The sequence below is a fragment of the Hyaena hyaena genome, unplaced genomic scaffold (assembly GCF_003009895.1).
Source record: "Hyaena hyaena isolate Hyena2069 unplaced genomic scaffold, ASM300989v1 scaffold_4, whole genome shotgun sequence".
NCBI lineage: Eukaryota > Metazoa > Chordata > Mammalia > Carnivora > Hyaenidae > Hyaena > Hyaena hyaena.
Window position 1 is genome coordinate 9,241,328 of NW_024080636.1, and position 19,120 is coordinate 9,260,447.

General features: G+C 44.4%; 1 protein-coding gene and 1 pseudogene across 2 annotated transcripts in view; both read right to left on the reverse strand.

Moving 5' to 3' along the window:
- SYCE3 (synaptonemal complex central element protein 3) overlaps positions 1–16,424 on the reverse strand; it is a 28,360-nt gene extending 11,936 nt beyond the window's left edge. The window contains exons 1-2 of one of the 2 annotated variants that reach the window (XM_039237303.1): positions 16,331–16,424; positions 3,728–3,836 (exon numbers count right to left, since the gene is read on the reverse strand). In XM_039237303.1, the coding sequence (XP_039093234.1) occupies positions 3,728–3,836 (109 nt within the window). In that variant the 5' untranslated portion in view covers positions 16,331–16,424. Of the gene's footprint in view, positions 1–3,727; positions 3,837–14,475; positions 14,537–16,330 lie in introns of those variants that run through there. The other variant, XM_039237298.1, reaches the window with a different exon arrangement.
- Positions 2,413–2,521, reverse strand: LOC120235420 (annotated as a pseudogene).
- Positions 16,425–19,120: the final 2,696 nt, after the last annotated feature.

Here is a 19,120-nt window from a genome sequence, read left to right on the forward strand (position 1 = left end):
TATTCTTTAGTTTCTTTTATACTCATCTTTGTAACTGCAACTATACTTCTTTAGCCATTTTATATGTAGCTATTTGCACTCTGCATCTGACATCATCTACAGTCCTCAGAGGTCTAAATATGCTGACTCTTGATTCTGTGGACTTTCACTCACAGTGGCTTATCATTTCATGTATTTGGAAGGCAGCTTTGCTCACCACTATACCACCAATGCTGTATTTGTTGATATTTATCTGTGAGGTCATTGCTGAGGTAGCTTCCCAGCTCTTCCACACTGTTATATAATCTTTCTAAAACCTTTCTATAAATCTTTTTTTTTTTTTTTGATCATTCTTCTGCTTAGCTTTCTTCAATTATTCCCCTGTTGACTACAGAATGGCTTCTTAGTGTGGTACACAAAGTCTTTCATGATTTGACCTCAAATGATTCATTTAAATTTATTCTCTACCAATTCCACTTGTAGTTTATTCTATAGTAGTTTAACATTAAATCCAACCAACTTTCTTACACTTTTGTTCCTCGGCACAAATTGTTCTTTCTGTCTGAAAGCCTTGCCTATCACTTGTCTATTTGAGAAACTCCTAACAACTCCTATTTCAGAGAGATGCTTCATTCGTCCTCTTAAAAATTTCTTTCTTTCTTTCTTTTTTTTAAATTTTTATTTATTTCTGGGAGAGAGAGAGAGACAGCGTGAACAGGGGAGGGTCAGAGAGAGAGGGAGTCACAGACTGAAACAGGCTCCAGGCTCAGAGCTGTCAGCACAGAGTCCGACGCGGGGCTCGAACCCACGAACCGCGAGATCATGACCCAAGCAAAAGTCGGACGCTTAACCGACTAAGCCACCCAGGCGCCCCCGTCCTCTTAAAAATTTCGATAATCATGGGCACCTGGGTGGCTCAGTGGGTCTATCCCTTGGTTTAGGCTCAGGTCATGATCTCACCGTTTTTAGGTTCGAGCCCTGTGTTGGGCTCTGCGCTGGCAGTACGGAGCCTGCGTGGGACTTTTTCTCTTTCTCTCTCTGCCCCTCCCCCACTTGTACTGTCTCTGTCTCTCTCAAAATGAATAAATAAACTTTAAAAAAACTTTTTAAAAAAGGAACACAAAGAAAAGTAGGAGAAAATATAAGTAAATATTTCACTAGTCTCAGATTAGGGAAAGATTTTCTTTCTTTTTTAAATCTTTTTTTAAGTTTATTTATTTATTTTGAGAGAGAGAGAGAGCATCTGCAAGCAGGGGAGGAACAGAGAGAGAGGGGAAACAGAGAATTCAAAAGTGGACTCCATGCTGACAGCAGTGGGCCAATATGGGTCTTGAACTCACAAACCTGAGAGATCATAACCTGAACCGAAGACGGAAGCTCAGCCAACTGAGCCACCCAGATGCCCCAGACTTTATAGTCTTAATACGTAAAGAACTCTTACAAATCAAGAGATTCTATCACAGAAATCTGCTATTTCCTTCTTGTTCTCAGTGCCAAGACAAAGTTAAGGCTAGTTCTTTTTTAACTTTTACTTTTGCAAAGCTTCATGATTGATCCTTCCACTAGTCACCCCTCTCCAAACCATCCCTCCTTGGTTACTAGAGGTATCTTTCTAAAATACAAGTGTCTTCCTTGAAATCCCAAATGGCTAACTATTATCTAAATAAGAGAAGAAACAAAAGAAAAGAAAAGAAAAGATAAGAAAAGAAAGGTCAAACTCCATAGGTTGATATTGAAGACCCTTCTTCTCACCTTTCCAGCCTCTTCTCTGGCCTGCCCTCTTGTGATCCTCATGTGCTAATCTTGCTCCCTGTGCCCCACTTTCCCTCACTGGCACACACACATTGGGCGATCTCTTCTACAGAACTGCCCTCCTCTCTACCTCCAGCATCCCTACCTCATCTGTCCAATCTGAACTCCTTCCCTAATGCTCCGTTCAGAGCCTCACTTGCCTCCCAAGCAGTCAGCCTCTCTTTCCTCTCTCTCCCTCCCCAGTACTTGAAACACACCATTATCAGCACTGGCTGGATTACAGTTTTAATATAAAATTAAAATGTGTTTTAATTTATATATTTAAATTATAATTAGTCATCTGGATGTCTGTTTCTGCCCCCCTACCTTCTTCTTTTAATGAAGGAGCATCTCTATTTGATATCTCTATTCAATCCTAACCCTACAATAGCACATAGTAAGTGCTAAGTGAATATTGTGAGAAAGGAGAATATTTTATTAGATAGAAGGAATTATATAACTTTTGGTAGAAAATGAATTATAGAACTTACTTATTTATTTATTTTTAAAGTTTATTTATTTTGAGAGAGATAGAGAAAGCGAGAGAGAGCAGAAACAGGGGAGAGGCAGAGAGAGAGGGAGAGAGAACCCCAAGTGGGGCTTGAACCCATGAACCATGAGATCATGGCCTGTGCCTAAATCGGGGGTTGGACGCTGGACTGACTGAGCCACCCAGGTGCCCCCAAGAATGTTTTTAAACTGATAAGAACATATACTACACTTGATCTTAGCCAAAAGGCTGAGAAGCAATCCCAAGAACATTTTTAAAAGGCAGTTTACAAAATATAAAAAACTTTCAAGTACATAGCCAAAAAAATTGCAAACATTTCTAAGCAAAAAAAATTTTTTTTCTAAGTAAAAATTTTCTAAAGCTGGTTGTAATAAATGGAAATTCTTTGCACACTAAAAATGCCCTTAAAAATAGTTTGTTTCTCATTTTGAGTAGAGTAGGGACACTTTCTAAAATTTGTTTTACCTTATTATTTTCTCTAATAAAACTTAGGCTTACAAATTAAAGAATTATACATATTCTGAATTGGTAAAAATATTCTGAATAATTAAAGACATTATACCGGGAGTGCAGCTGGCTGACTCAGTCAGGAGGCCACATGACTCTTGATCTCAGGGCTGTTAAGTTCAAACCCCACATGGGTGTAGAGATTACTTAAAAACAAATCCTTTTTTAAAAAGTTCATTTATTTCAAGAGACAGAGAAGGAGAACGAGCACATGGGAGGGGCAGAGAGAGGTAGAGGAAGAATCTCAAGCAGGTTCCACACTGTCAGCACAGAGCCTGACTAGGGGCTTGATCTAATGAATGCGAGATCATGTTCTGAGCCAAACCCAAGAGTTGGATGCTTAACTGACTGAGCTACCCAGGTGCCCCAAAAATAAAGTCTTAAGAAAACAAAATGGTATCTCTACCACTGCTGATTATCACTTAGTAGAAACCTGTGGACTAACAGACTAACATTCTTTTTCAAAAGTGGAGAAATTTGTTCAACTCTATTCCTGCTTTATTCCACTGAACTAACTGTACCTCCCATTTCAGCACCTCATCAGTCTTAGCGCTATTACTCTGAACTCTTTCTATTGAAACAACTCACAGGAAGAACGTTCCAATTCTGTTTGCAGGTGTCGTATTAAGATTGTCTGTCATCTGCTGAGTACTTGAGCTTGGGTCTGGTACTGTGCCCGGTTACAAAAAAGGAATCGTTATTTCTGCCCACAGGAGAATAATAGTCCAGTTGAAGAAGTAACATGAAAACACACATAACATAATCAGAAAATACTTCAAGGCAATACTTAGTGGTAGTGTCAAATTCTGTGGCACACTAGTTTCATGGTACGGAAGCTGTGAGGTGGTCAAGGAAGGCCTGTTAGGGCACTTGATTTGTAGGAAGAATTTGAGCTATTGGAAGTAAGGGGGAAGACACCTGCCTGGGAACACATTGTACCTGAGATTTTCTCCATCTCTTCTAGTAGCTTTTCCAAGTCTTTGTTCAGGTCTGACAGAATTTTCAGCATGTTGTCATAGTTTCTTTCTCCAGGATCAGAATCAGCCATCTAGATAGTGCACAGAAAGAAGATACAGTGAGACAGACTGACGTTTCAATTCCAGCTCTATTACCTATTACCTATGCCTAGATAGCCTAAGCCAAAAACCAGAGGTCATCTTTAATTCTTCTTTATCTTCTTTTCCTGACCAAAGGGGTCACTGAAACTCACCAATTTTATTTGTTCATGAAATAAATATTTAATCATCTATGGGTCAAGAAGGCCTGGTGTCTGGGAGTCGCCAGTGAACTGAACACTGCCTTTGTGGGACTTACAGCCTGGCCCAGCTCTTTAAAGTCTCTATCACAGTCTCTTCCTCTCTCTCTCCAAAGTGGCAGCTTAAATTGAGGTCCATTCTGTTATCCACCATTGGATAGATTCACTGAGCATCTACTATGTGTCAGATGTCTCCTATGGATGTGGATACTGCAGTGTATTTGTAGATCCAGACAGAAAAACCCATGCCCTCATAGAGCTTCCATTCCATGGGAAGAGATGAATACTAAACAACAGAACGGTAAGCATACCTTCAGTTTGTGGTCACTGCACAAAGAAAACAGGACAGGGTGGTTTAATAGAGAGGATCTTTCCTCTCTATTAAGGGGTGCTTTTGCTTATAAAGTCAGATACGTCTTTTCTAATGAAGTGACATTTGAATTGACACCTGAATGATAAAAAGGAGTTGGTATATAAAGAGCTAGGGGGAGAGTTCTAGAAAGAGGGAATGGCTCAAGAAAAGGTGGGAGTGGCCCTGATGTTATGCTTTAAGGCATGGAAAGAAAGTATAGAATAGCGTTGAGGAGAAAAGTGGTATGAGATGAGATCAGCTAGGTAGGCAAGAATTTTTTTTTTTATTTGAGAGAGAGAGAGAGCACACATGTGTACACACACGTGAGCAGGGTAGAGAGAGACAGAGACAGAGATACAGAGGGAGAATCCCAAGCATGCTCCATGCTCCTCAGTAAGGAGCTCGAGGCAGGGCTTGATCCCACAATCCAGGGATCATGATCTGAGCTGAAATCAAGAGTCCAACGCTCAACCAACTGAGCCACCCAGGTGCCCCCAGGATTTTGGTTTTGAGTGTGAGGGAAAGCCAACGGAAATTGAGGGCAGGGGATTATGTTTTAAGATAATGACTCCAGGGGCGCTTGGGTGGCTCAGTCAGTTAGTGGTCAACTTCAGCTCAGGTCATGACCTCACGGTTTGTGGGTTTGAGCACTGCATCAGGCTCTCTGCTGTCAGTGTGGAGCCTGCTTCAGATCCTCTATACAGTCCCCCCACCCCTCCGCTGCTCATGTGCTCTCTCTCTCAAAAAAAAAAACAAAACAAAACACACACACACACACACATTAAAAAAAGATAATGACTTCAGCTGCTGTCTGTAAACTGGATTATTGCAGATGGTTGAGAGGAGGCAAGAGTGGGAGAACCAGTTGAGAGAGCATTAGAATGATCTAGAAATGGATGTGGCTTGGACTAGACCAGTGTGGTAGGTAATGATATCAATGGTGAAAAGTGGAAGGGTTCAGGCTATAGTTTGGAAGATGAGCCAAAATAAGTTGGAAGATGATCTGATGTGTCTAGATTTGCATGGGTAAATGGTAGGGAGAGAGATATCAAAATGACTCCTAAGTTTTATGATAACAGTTTGATGCATGGTGGTGTTTTTTTTTTTTAAATGTTTGTTTATTTTTGAGAGAGACACACACACAGTGTGAGCAGGGGAGGGGCAGAGAGAGAGGGAGACACAGAATCTGAAGCAGGCTCCAGGCTCTGAGCTGTCAGCACAGAGCCCAACGAGGGGCTCGAACCCATGAGACATAAGATCATGACCTGAGCTGAAGTCAGATGCCCAATCGACTGAGCCACCCAGGTGCCACTGCATGGTGGTGTTATTAACTGAAATGGGAAAGACTAAGAGAGGAACAGATTAGAAGGGAAACCAAATGCTCTATTTTGAATATGTTAATATAAGATGCCTATTAGCCCTCCAAGTGGAGATTCAAACAGGCAGTTGAATATATAGGCCTGGAGCTCAGGAGAAAGGCTGGAGTTGAAAATATAGAGTTTGGAACTAATGGTACAGGCTCTCTTCACCTTTCATTTGGACTATTTTCATAAATTCTTGACTGGACTTCCTGCTTTTAGCTTCATCTTGTCAAATCCATTTTCTAGTTCACCTCCAGAATGACCTTACCTAACATGCAAATCTGACCATGTCACTCTCTTTGCAAACTTTCAATAGCTCCCATCTTCTTTCAGGATAAAATATAATCTCTTTACTATAGATATAAGATCCTTTATAATCTAGATCCTGAGTGTACCCATTCTCATCCAGTTCTGAGTTGTGACCAAATAATTGAAGAAAGCCTTAAGAGATCTAGAATTTAGGTGTGCCTGGGTGGTTCACTTGGCTGTGTCCGACTTCAGCTCAGGTCCTGATCTCAAGGTTTGTGAGTATGAGCCCCACATTGGGTTCTGCACTGACAGTGTGGAGCCTGCTTGGGATTCTCTCTCTCTCTCTCTCTCTCTCTGTGTCTCCCCTTCTCTCTGCCCCTCCCCCACTTGCATTCCCTCTCTCTCTCAAAATAATAAACTTAAAAAAGAGAGATCTAGGGGCACCTGGGTGGCTCAGTCGGTTAAGCGTCCGACTTCGGCTCAGATCATGATCTCGCGGCCCCTGGTTCGAGCCCCACATCGGCTCTGCTGACAGCTCAGAGCCTGGAGCCTGTCTTCAGATTTTGTGTCTCCCTCTCTCTCTCTGTCCCTTCCCTGCTCATGCTGTCTCTCTCTGTCTCTCAAAAATAAACATTAAAAAAATTTTTTAAAAAGAGAGATCTAGAATTTAATGAGATATTATTTAAAATCTGTAAGAGTTGTATATTTCCATGAAATGTTATAAAAAATATCCATGAAGGGGCGCCTGGGTGGCTTAGTCGGTTGGGCGTCCGACTTTCGCTTAGGTCATGATCTCACGGTTGGTGGGTTCGAGCCCCGCGTCGGGCTCTGTGCTGACTGCCAGCTCAGAGCCTGGAGCCTATTTCAGAGTCTGTATCTCCCTCTCTCTCTCTGACCCTCCCCTGCTCACGCTGTCTCTCTCTCTCTCTCCTAGAAATAAAATAAATAAATAAATAAAAATATTTTTTAAAAAAATCCATGAAAAAAACACAAAGCTCTGTAAGATTAAAAAATCTACAGTTTTCCTACAAAAGAGCTAAAGAAATAAAAAATATAATAAAATAATTCTATCAGGTAGGGGTTGCAAAAATCTTTGTGAAGGCAAAGAAGTAGATAATGACACAATTCATATCTAAGTTGTGGGGGGTACTTGCTCAATTCATTAATTTATAAGATTGCAGTTATATTCTTTTACCCATATATTTAGCACATATTTATTGAGCACTATTTTAGATTTTGAAGATACAGCAGTGAACAAAACAGGTTAAAATCCTTGGTTTCATGGAATTTATATTCCATGGTGGGAGGAGATAATAAACAAGATTAATAAGTGAAATAAACATAAGAAGGGGATAAGTACCAAGGAAAAAAGTCAGCCAGAGACGGAGTGTGGAAGGGAGTGTATGTAAGGTGGTGACTGCAATTTAAGTAAGTGTACAGGCTTGTTGTGATGAGCACCAGATGATGTACGGAAGGGCTGATTAATATTAACTGTATGTTAACTAACCAGAATTTAAATAAAAACTTAAAAAGAAACAAAACAAAGCAGTAAAGGGGGAAAAAAAAGAAAGAGGGAGGCAAACAAAGAAACAGACTTAACCACAGAGAACAAACTGAGAGTTACTAAAAGGGAGGGAGGTTGGGGGATGGATTAAGTAGGTGATTAGGGATTAATGTGTAAGTACCAAGTGCTGACTGAAAGTGTTGAATTGCTCACTATATTGTACACGTGAAATGAAGATTGCACTGTATGTTAATTAAATAGAATTTATTTTATTTTTTTATTTTATTTTGAGAGAGAGAGAAAGAGGGAAGCAGGGCTCATCCGAAGCAGGGCTCATCCGAAACAGGGGCTTGCGTTTTACCCGAAGCAGCGCTCATGCTCACCCTATGTGGGGCTCGAACTCACGAACCGTGAGATTATGACCTGAGCCGAAGTTAGATGCTTAATTACTAAGCCACCTAGGTGCCCAACTAAATATAATTTAAATAAAAACTTAAAAATAAATAAATGTACAGGGAAGGTCTTGCTGAAGTGATTTTGACTAGAGACTTGTAGGAAGTGAGAGAACGAGTCATACAGATATCTGGGAAAAGTGCATCCCTGGCAGAGAAGAGTAAGAACAAAGGCCCTGAGCTGGATGAGCTGGAGGAGGAGCAACAAAGCCAATATAACTGGTACAGAGAGAGAAGGGGAGAGCAGTAGAAGATGATGTCAAAATGGAGGGGAGCAGAATTATGGTGGGACTCATAGTCCACCAAAAAGACTCTGGCTTTTTCTCTGAGTGAGATGGGAGCTGGGAGAATGGTAATCTGATTCATGTAATCACTGGATTGAGAGTAGCTTGTTTGGACATGAGCAGAAGAAGGGAGACTAGGAGGCCATTGGAATAATGCAGGTAAGAGATAATAGCTTGGATCAACAAAGGAATGATGTAAATAGTATGAAGGAGAATAATTCAGGGAATATTTTAAGCACAGGGACAACAAGATTTGCTGATGAGTCAATGTGGAGTCACGGATGACACTCAGATTTTTGACAGGGCAACCAGAAATGGAGATACCATTAGCTGAGATGGGGGCAACTGGAAGACACTAGTTTGTGTGGGGAAGAAAGAACCCAGTTTTGAACATATTAAGATGCCTATGAGGCATCTGAGTGGGTATGATGAGTAGGCAACTGGATAAAGGAATTCAGAGGAGTAGGCAGGCTAAAGATAGAAACTTGGGAGTCATCAGCATATAGATGCTATTTAAAGACATGAGAATGGGTGAGATCAAGGGAATAATACAGATGGAGAAGAGGTCCATCATCAAGTTTGGGGAGATGTGAAGGATCGAGCCAAAGTGACTGAGGAAGAGGGGCCAGAGAGGTAGAAGGAGAACCAGCCCAGAGTCCTAAGTAAAGTCCAGATTCTCAGAGTGTCCCTGGGCCCCAGCCAGTGTCCTCTGATCATGTGACACCTCAGCAAGCTGAGAAGACAACTCTAAAAAGTACCAGAGAAAGGAACTCCAAATATTGGATGAGATAAAGTCAGTGCTTCCTTGGTGGGTGAATAACTTACAATGTTGAGAAGGTAAGAAATGAAGATAGGACATGTTCAAGACCATAGAAAAACTAGAATTACTGAGGATGTTTGGTATTTTATGCATTTCTATGTTTAAGAGAATTTGGCTTATTAGAGTAACAGGTCAGCTTTGTCATTCTAGCTTAAAATGTGAAATTGATTATTGCTTATAATTTTAAGTCAAAATCTTACTAAGTTTATACAGAGATTAAGGACATTTAATGGAATCTGAGGTTCATTATATTTATTAGTTTGACTTACGGTATTTATCAGATTTAAGAAAGTGGGAAGGTTTTGGGGTGCCTGGGTGGGTCAGTTGGTTAAGCGTCTGACTTCAGCTCAGGTCACCATCTCACAGTTCATGAGTTTGAGCTCAGCATTGGGCTGTGTGCTGACAGCCTAGAGCCTGAAGCCTGCTTCAGATTCTGTGTCTCCCTCTCTCTCTCTCTCCCCCTCTCATGCTCTCTCTCTCAAAAATAAATACACATTAAAAAAAAAGAAAGAAGGAAGATTTCTTATTAAGACAATTGAGGTACTGAAAGAAATTAAAAAATTAAGTTTATAATTTCATTTAGTTTAAATTTACAAATGGAACAAAAACATAACATTATTATTTAAATTTGCTAGCCTACAACGAAATTAAAAGTTTAGAAAGAGGGCACCTGGGTGGCTCAGTCAGCTGAGCGTCCAACTTCAGCTCAGGTCATCATCTCGTGGTTAATGAGTTCCAGTCCCATATCGGTTGCTTGTGCCTGTCAGCACAGAGACCACTTTGGATTTTCTGTTCCCCTCTCTCTGCCCCTTCCCTGACTTGTGCTCTCCCAAAAAGAAATAAACATTTTAAAAAACCCTTTAGAATGAGATAATCTTATTGAGGATATGTAATCTAATAATCTAATTTAGAATAACATTTATAAATGAAACTTAAATGCTCAAGAAAAACTGGATTTTTAATATTAGTTACTTTAATAAAATAAATATTAATTTTTAAAATCAAAGTAAACATTTAAATACTCTTTTCTAAGTAATGCCTTTTTTTAATATATATTTTTATTTATTTCTAGGAGAGAGAGACAGCGTGAGCAGGTGAGGGTCAGAGAGAGAGGGAGACACAGGCTCTGAAACAGGCTCCAGGCTCTGAGCTGGCAGTCAGCACAGAGCCCGACGCGGGGCCTGAACCCACGAACCGCGAGATCATGACCTAAGCGAAAGTCGGACGCTTAACCGACTAAGCCACCCAGGCGCCCCATCTAAGTAATGTCTTTTAAGGCACCAAAGCTCATATTTATCAATATCTAGCCATGTTCTCATATGTACCCTAAGCTTCAGTCATACCAAAGATTTGGTAAATTGGGGTGTCTACCATATGCCAGCCAGCACTACAGAAACTGGGGATTAAAAAATAAATAGGCAGGGGGCACCTGGATGGCTCAGTTGGTTAAGTGTCTTACTTTGGCTCAGGTAATGATCTCACAGGCTCCTGAGTTTGAGCCCTGTATCCGCTCTCCACTCTCAGCATGGGAACTTGCTTTAGATCCTGTTTCCCTTTCTGCCCCCGCCCTCCCCACGCACCCCGCACGTGCACACTCTCTCTCAAAAATAAACATTAAAATAAATAAGTAAATAAATAGGTACACAGTTTGCCATCAAGGAAATAAGTCTGGTAGAAAGAGACCTGCTGTACAGCAAGATTCTTTGAAGAGTAATAGCCATTCATCCAAATGTCCTTTCTCAGTTTCAAACCAAAGCCTTCTCATATACAATGGCCCTTACAGCCACGTCACTGAGAACTCTGAAAACACCATGTTCTCTCTTGCCTCCATGTGTTTATATATATTATTCTACTGCCTGAAATACCCTTCCCTCACTCTTGTTTTAAACACTCAGTTCAAGGGTCACTTTTATAAGTCTCTCCTTACATTTCTTTTTTTTTTTTTTAAGTTTATTGTCAAATTGGTTTCCATACAACACCCAGTGCCCATCCCAATAAGTGCCCTCCTCAATGCCCATCAGCCATTTTCCCCTCTCCCCCATCCCCCATCAACCCTCAGTTTGTTTTCAGTATTTAAGAGTCTCCTTACATTTCTTTTATTTTTTTTATTTTTATTTTTATTTTTTTTTTTTTGAGAGAGAGAGACAGCGTGAGCAGGGGAGGGTCAGATAGAGAGCGAGATACAGAATCTGAAACAGGCTCCAGGCTCCGAGTTAGCTGTCAGCACAGAGCCCGACCCAGGGCTCGAACCCACGAACCGTGAGATCAAGACCTGAGCTGTGGACGCTAAACCGACTGAGCCACCCAGGCGCCGCAAGAGTCTCCTTACCTTTCTAATCAGCCACATTAGATGTGTTCACCTCTTTTATGTTCTCACAACTTCTACACCTCCTTCAAGTCAGATACTGTTCTAAGCATTTACATCTTTATAAGAACCCTATAAAGTAAGTACTATTATTATTCCAATTTACAGATAAGGAAAACAAGACTCAGAGAAATTAAATTGTCAGACAGCAAAGACACAGAGCTAAGAATTAGGCCCTGACAATCTGGCTGCAGTCTGCGTGCTCACATATTATTCTACTGGTATGCAATAAATTCTTGATAAATATGTGAGTGAACACAACTGATGAAATGTAGTAAGCAACTAAAGAAAAACTTCTGTGTACCCTGAAATCCTGGACTAGAATCCAGACTCTGCCATTTACTGGAAAGTTATCCAATCTCTTTAAGTCTGTTTCCTCTTCTGTAAAATGGAAATGGTAGCTCCTTTGTCGGTTATTGGGAGGATGCACATAAATATGGATAAAGTAGGCACCCAAATAAACAACTTAAATAATTGACGTGACTGTATGTGTAACACAAGGTACACACAGAGAATATTTTAGTATAACTAGGTGAGAAAGAGATATGAATCTAATAATATAAAAGATAATATTTATTTCATATGTGCCAGGAACTGCGTAAATTCTCAACAAACATTGACTGATTTCACAACAATGTGACAAAGTTAAGTGCTATTATTCTCCCTGTTGTACAGATAAGGAAACAGGATCGTGGAAGAATCTAACCAAAGTCACATAGCTAAATAGCAGTAGGAGGCCTGGATTCAAACCCAGTCCTGATTCTAGAGATGGAGCTCATTAGCACTACATTTTCTCACAACTGCCTCAGACAATACAGTGGGTGGTTTTGAGCCTGACAGATGGAACAAAGGGGGAGAAAGAATGGGGGTAGAGGGATGGAACAAAGAGGCTCTAGGAGTTCAACATGGGCAGCCTGAGTGTGTGGTGCCTCTGGCGTGTCCAGGTGAAGCGATTTAACAAACAGTTGAAATACAGGATTGGAGCCCAAAGAGAGGGTAAACTGAAAATAAAGATTTGATGGTAGCTTAAATTTTGGGAAGAGATAAAGCCATTCACAGTGAATGTATGAAAGGAGAAGGGAAAATGAACTTGGAAAAGCCCTTAAAAACCAGCCCTTAGGAGCAGAAGGAAGTAAGACCATAAAAGGCACTGATAAACAGAAATGTAGGGAACTGGGGAGTGTGTAGCTGAGATCACAGAAGAAAGGAGGGACTGGCCAATTAATTCATTTAGTTGACAAATTATTGAGTGTCAAAAACTGTTTTAGGTGCTAGCAGTATATTAACAGACAAACGACAATAATCCTTGCCCTTGTGGATTTTACATTCTAGTTGAGGGAGACAGATACATAAATACATAATTTATGTATACAAATACAGAATATATACATCTATAAAATATATATGTATGTAAATACATAAGCACATAAAATGTCAGGTGGAAATAAACACTATGGAGAAAATAAAGCAGAGTAAGGTAGGCTACAAAATGACGGAGTGGGAGGGACTACTGGATATATGGTGAACTATGGAAATACCCTCTGAGAAGGTGAATCTTCAAATAGACTCAAGAAAGTGAGCACGTGAGTCCTGTGGATATCTTGGGGGAAGAATACTATGCAGAGGGAACAGGAAATAAAAAGCCTTGACGGTAAATGTGCTTGGATGTGGTTGAAGAACAAGAAGGCTAGAAATGCTGGAGTGGAGTGAAGGAGGGTAGGATGTTAGGAGATGAGGCTGAAAGACTGGGGAGGATATTGCAGTTTACATAAGACTTTGGCTTTTATTCTGAGTCATATGAGGAGACGTTAGAGAAATTTTACAGAGATGAAATGTTTTGAATTATGATTTAAAAGGATCACGCTGGCTGCAATGTTGAGAACAGACTGGGATGGAAATGGTAGAGCAGAGAGGGAAGTGCTGTAAAACTCCAGGTAAGGGATGGCAAGGCTTGGACCAAAGTGTTAGAAGTGGAAGTAGTGAGGGGGTGCCTGGGTGGCTCAGTTGTGGTTAAGCCTCCGACTCTTGGTTTTGGCTCAGGTCATAATCTCATGGTCCCGCGACAGAGCTCCGTGCTGGGTGTGGAGCCTGCTTAAGATTCTCTCTTACCCTCTCCTTCTGTCCCTCCCCACCCCACCCCCGCTCACGTGTGCACATGCACACATGCTCTTTCTCTCTCAAAAAAAAAAAAAAAAAAAAGGTGAAACAGTGAGAAGTGACTGTATTCTAAATATGTTGTAAACATTGAGCCAACAGTATGTCCTGGCATCCAAGTAGAAATGTAAATCTGGGATGTGGTGAAAGGCCTGGCTGAACATCCTTATTTGGGAGTCACTAGGGTACAGAAGACACTTAAAGCCATGGGACTAGTTGAGATCTCCTAGGAAGTGAGAGTAGATGGAAGAGAGGTCTGACCTCCTCAATGCTTAGAATTTGGGGAGAAGAGGAACCAGCAAAGGAAACTGAAAGGCAGCAGCCAATGAGGTAGAAGAAGAACAAGGAGACCTCAATGTCTTGGAAACCAAGCAAACAAAGTAAACAAAGAGTGATCCGTTGTGTCTCATTTAAAGTAGCATAAAGAGGGGCGCTTGGGTGGTTCAACCGATTCAGCATCCTACTCTTTTTAAAATTATTTTTTTTTATGTTTTATTTATTTCTAGGAGAGAGAGAGACAGCGTGAGCAGGGGAGGGTCAGAGAGAGAGGGAATCACAGACCGAAAGAGGCTCCAGGCTCCGAGCTGGCAGTCAGCACAGAGCCGGACGCGGGGCTCGAACCCACAACCACGAGATCATGACCTAAGCGAAAGTAGGACACTTAACCGACTAAGCCACCCAGGCGCCCCTCAGCATCCTACTCTTGATTTTGGCTCAGGTCATGATCTCATGGTTCACGGGATTGAGCCCCACTGCTCTGTACAGACAGTGTGAATGGAGCCTGCTTGGCATTCTCTCTCTGTCCCTCTCCAGCTCACACATTCTCGGGCGTCCATGCACACTTTCTCTCAAAATAAATAAACATTTAAAAAAGCATAAAGAAAAAGTTACCATGGGTTTGACAATCTGAAGGTCACTGGTAATCTTGACACAAGTTGTTTTCATGAGGTGGCAGGGACAAAAGCCTGATTGCAATGTGTTTACAGAAAGGGGAAAAAGAGAAGTAGAAACTTGTGTGTTCTGGTTCAAAGAGAAGCAGAGAGAGGGTCAGTAGCTGGACTGTAATGTGCAGTTACAGGTGTCTCTTGTTTTATGCTGGGAGATGTTACACCAATGTCAAACATTACAAAAGGACCGAATGAATTTAGGACATTTTATTTGGGTGTCAGGTCTCAGTAACAGTAACAATAACAACAAGATTTCCATGAATAAACAATTAATGAAGCATTAGACAAAATAGATAGGACACACAGATTTAGTGGGTGGGTGGGGAGATACGGGAAATAGAAGGTGACAGAGGGAAAGTTTTGTTTTTTAATTCGTGAAGGCAGAAACTTGCCTGTCTTCAGGCTACGTGGAAGGAGCTAGTTGAAGGGAAACGGCTGAAGAATCAGAAGAAAGGGTGACAGATGGTGCAGGGACGGTTTCAGGTAGGAAAACTGTCACCTAACCCTAAGAAGGGAAGGGAAAGGCAGGGAAGGGTCCGGGTGGTCCAGCTCAGGCCTGAGGTCTCTAAGTCGCCCACAAATGGCCATGAAAAGGTTCCTCTCCTCATGGACATTCTTGGTTTGAGGAGAATAAAGGCTGGCAAAGCTGTGTGCCTCCCTCCAGGCCCCTAGACGCCCAGCAGAGAAGCAGGGGTAGTGTGCTGAGGCCTCAGGACGCTAGGGTGGCAGAGGAAGCGGGCGGCAGCGGCGGGCCGGGGATTTTGAAACGTGTGTGCGGTGGACGGACAAGGTGAGGGCACAGGTAAGAGCGCAGACGAAGGGGTAAGAGGAGGCGCGGGGAGAAAGTGGAGGCACAGGGCGGGGGGTGGGAGCGTGGCACGTGGCTGGGGGCCGGGCAGCTGGGGCTGGGGGCTGCTCCGGCCTGCTGACCTCGGAGCAGGGACGGGTAGACCCGGGGGAAGGGGTGAGCTGAGGTGGGTGAGCAAGACTAAGGCAGAACGGAGGCCTAGACCGGTGCCAAATCAAGGCAACGAGGGCAACGGCGGACTAAGGGCGTTAGGCGAGCAGAGCGAGTGGGGGAGCGGGGGGGGACGGGGCTGGGGCTCACTCTGGGTGTGAAGGGCTTGAGGTCGCAGGGGCCCCGGGCACTGCAGGGCCCAGAGGTGTGCAGAGCTCCGGGGCCTGGAGTCTGGAGAGCCCGGTGGGGTCTGGGCTCCCCTCGGATGAGAACGGTGAGACAAGAGGGGCGCTCGGGTCAGGGATGCTGGGTGAGGGGCGCGTGCGCGCCGTGGGAGTCCGGGAGCGACGGGGGCGTGAGGCTGCGTGTGCACACGCCAGGGAACCGGAGCGTGTGGTGTGTAAGTACAGGTGCTCCAGGTGTGGCGGCGACGGGTGAGAGCGGCGGGTGGTGCGGGAAGTCCAGGGTGTGCCAGGGTGTGCGAAGTGCAGTGGGGTCCGGAGGAGGTGGGGGGTGAGGGCCCTGGGGTGAGGGGTGTGTGCGGGGTGAGGGGGCACGTGAGGAGTGAGGTGTGCTGGGTGAAGAGATGAAGATGAAGGGGTGTGCAGGGTGAGGAGACACGTGAGGGGCGGGGCGACACGTGAGGGGCGGGGCGAGGAGACACGTGAGGGGCGGGGTGTGTGTGGCGCGAGGAGACACGTGAGGGGCGGGGTGTGCGGGTCTGTGACTCCGGGATGGGGTGCGAGGCGAGGCGGCTGAGGTCGCGATACAGAGTGAGGCTGCGGGCACAGCTGGGACGCCGCGGCCCGGGGTCAGGGCGCGCAGGGACGGTGTGGCTCACCTCCCGCACCGCCAGCGCTCGAGTCGGATCCGCCGTCCACCTACGAGGCCTGGCACGAGGTCCCAGCTCCGAAAGGCACCCCGCCCCTTTCCGTTACCAGATCCGCCCTCATTGGCCAGTCTCCCGGAGCGGAAGGGGCGGGGCCGCAAGCACGTGCGTGCGCCCACCTCTGGCCGGTCCCGAGTCTCGGCCTCCAGGTCTCATTGGCTGCTCTCCAGAGCGGAAGGGGCGGAGTCGTCCCTGGCTTGTCTCTCGCTTGGGGCTCTGGGTGGCAGATGGGCAGGGTGCCCGGACCTGGGGACTTGCAGCGAAGGTCCGCTGGTGGTCCTGGTCATTGTGTTTCTCTGGGTGGCTCGTGAGTGCAAGGCCGTGCACTCAGGGCCCTGTCTGCCTGGCCACTGTGCCCCCAGGGTCCAGGACAGCACTTCGCACAGCAGGTGCTAGTACACATTTGTTCGGTTAGCTCCACGCCCAAGTATGTTCAGTCAGGACGAGTACAGTGCTGGGGACATTGTTGCATCTATCTTACAGAGCAGGAAACCAAAGAAGTACATGCAACTGGGAAGAGAGTGAGCCCTGGCTCCAGCCCAGGCCTGCCAGGCGTCACTGGCCTCCGAGCGGTAGAAGCACATGTCCCCAAGTCAGGACAGGCAAGAGAACCGCTCAACGGCTAGAGGGGCTGCACGTTAAGCTGTGGTCCAGAGGAGGCCAGAGAGATTGCTCATACCTCCACAGGCCAGTCTAAGCGGCTCGGTCTTTATTTAGAGGGGACCTGGGAAGGATGGGAGGCAGAGGAGTGACATGGTGAAGCGATCTCTCCGGCTGCGGGAGGGAGAGATGGAGCAGGCTGTTGCTGTGTGGGTGAATGATGTTGGAGATGTGAGTGGGGTGGAGGGTGGTGGTGGTCATGGTGGAGGGAAGTACCCAGAGTAAAAGGTAGACTTGACAGGGCTTGGTAATGTGGGAAGTGAGGAAGAAAGAAGGAATGGGTTGGTGGCTGGCTGGAGGGTGATCACTGGCTGAGATGGGGAACAGTGGGGGAGAAATCGATTTGGAAGGTTGTGAACTTCAGTTTTGAACACTTTGACTTTGGGATTCCAGATAAACCTGGGACCCACTGAATTTTCTTTCAGGGATTCTGACTCTTAGTGGACTGGTTGCAGAGTAAGAAACAGAGCTAGAACTGAGCCAGACCATTCTGGGCGCAGAGTGAGTATTTGCCCATCTACTAAGGCCATATCCCCTCCCCAAGCTGCCAGGTTCCTGCCCCTTCTGAACCTGGTTCCCTCCCTGTCCCTTCCCACCTGTGAGCCACCGTACATACTTCTCTTCCTTCCACCTTTGCTTAGACTTCCCAGAGCTGATTCCTGTTATAGCATCTCAGAAAAACGCCCATCAGTAATAACTCTGATGGGTGCGGAAGACAGCTTCAGGAAAGCATAGGAGTTTATCAGGATGAGAAACAACACAGGATTTCAGGCAAAAGTTCCATCGAAGGCAAAGGCAAGGTTGTGAAAAAGCCTTCTTCTTTTAGGGAATGGAGAGTCTGGTTGGGGCTCAGGATTCTTGAGTAGGGGCAGAAGATCATTTGGGCTGGAATGTGAGGCCTTGGGTACCCTGCCTGGTGGATGAGGTGGGCTCTCTGAAGAACCCAACAGAGCTCAGGCCAAGAAGGATGGGCTCTCAGTAAGCCCAGAGAGGTCAGTCTGCTCTTCCCATGCCCCTGTGCATCCCAAACCAGCTACCTATTCATCACGTGTTTTCTTTATACCCTTGTCATATAGTCAGACTGCATTTTCCAGCCTCCCTTGTGGTTATGAGCCCTGGCCAGTGGATACAGCCGGAAGTGCTCTGTATCATTACCAGGCTAGATCCATAAATCTTTCCACGAGTGATCCTTTCTCTCTCTTCCCCATGTACCTGCTGGATGTTGGGGTCCAAGGCAAATTGGGAGCTACTTAAGGAAGGCAGGGCTTCTGTCAGCCTGCCTTTGAATAATGGTGTGGAGCCAAGTTTCCATTTCAGCCCATGAACAGGAATTAAATTTCTTTCGAGTTAAACCATGAAGATGCCAGGATTTATCTGTTATGGCTGCTGTCCTTAACTAGTGCAGATCTGTAAACCCATGAGAGACAAGTAGTTTGTTCAGGTTTGTTGGGTTGTCACCAGAGGTTTATCTCTTGGTTTAGCACTATGGTTTCTCCTCTTACTTATTTTAACCAAGAACAAATCAGATTTAAAAAACAACAACAACAACAACTTTGGATTTCAACATTAATTAAAGGCCAGCTTTTTGGAGACCCTGCTTACTGATTTCCCAGAGCTGGGTGAGCAGATGTGCCCAGACACCTACCAAAACCCAGACACTTTCCCAAGGTAGTGTTACACAGGCACCCAGAGTGGCAGAGAGGTCTGTGAAGATATTTTTAGAAGCCCAGAAAAGCTCTGATGTGGAACGTAGCATTTTGTGAGCTTAGATTTACTTTTATAAGCTTCTCACTGACACTCAAAGGAGGTTAGGAGCCTCTGCCCTGGGAATCCTCTCATGTGCTCTTAGGGTTTTAATGGTCTTCAAAGCTGTTATCAGGAGCCTACATCTCCTTAGCTTTCAATTTATATTTTGAAGAGTCTGGGACATGTTCACAAATACTTCCTATAGACACATCAAACTCAACATTTAAAAATCTCATCTACTACCCCAATCACCCAAAGTAGAAAACGTGAATATCTTTGATGGCTCCCTATCAGGTTTTTCAGACTTGCCTTTAACACCCTCAGTTTCCGGAGTCT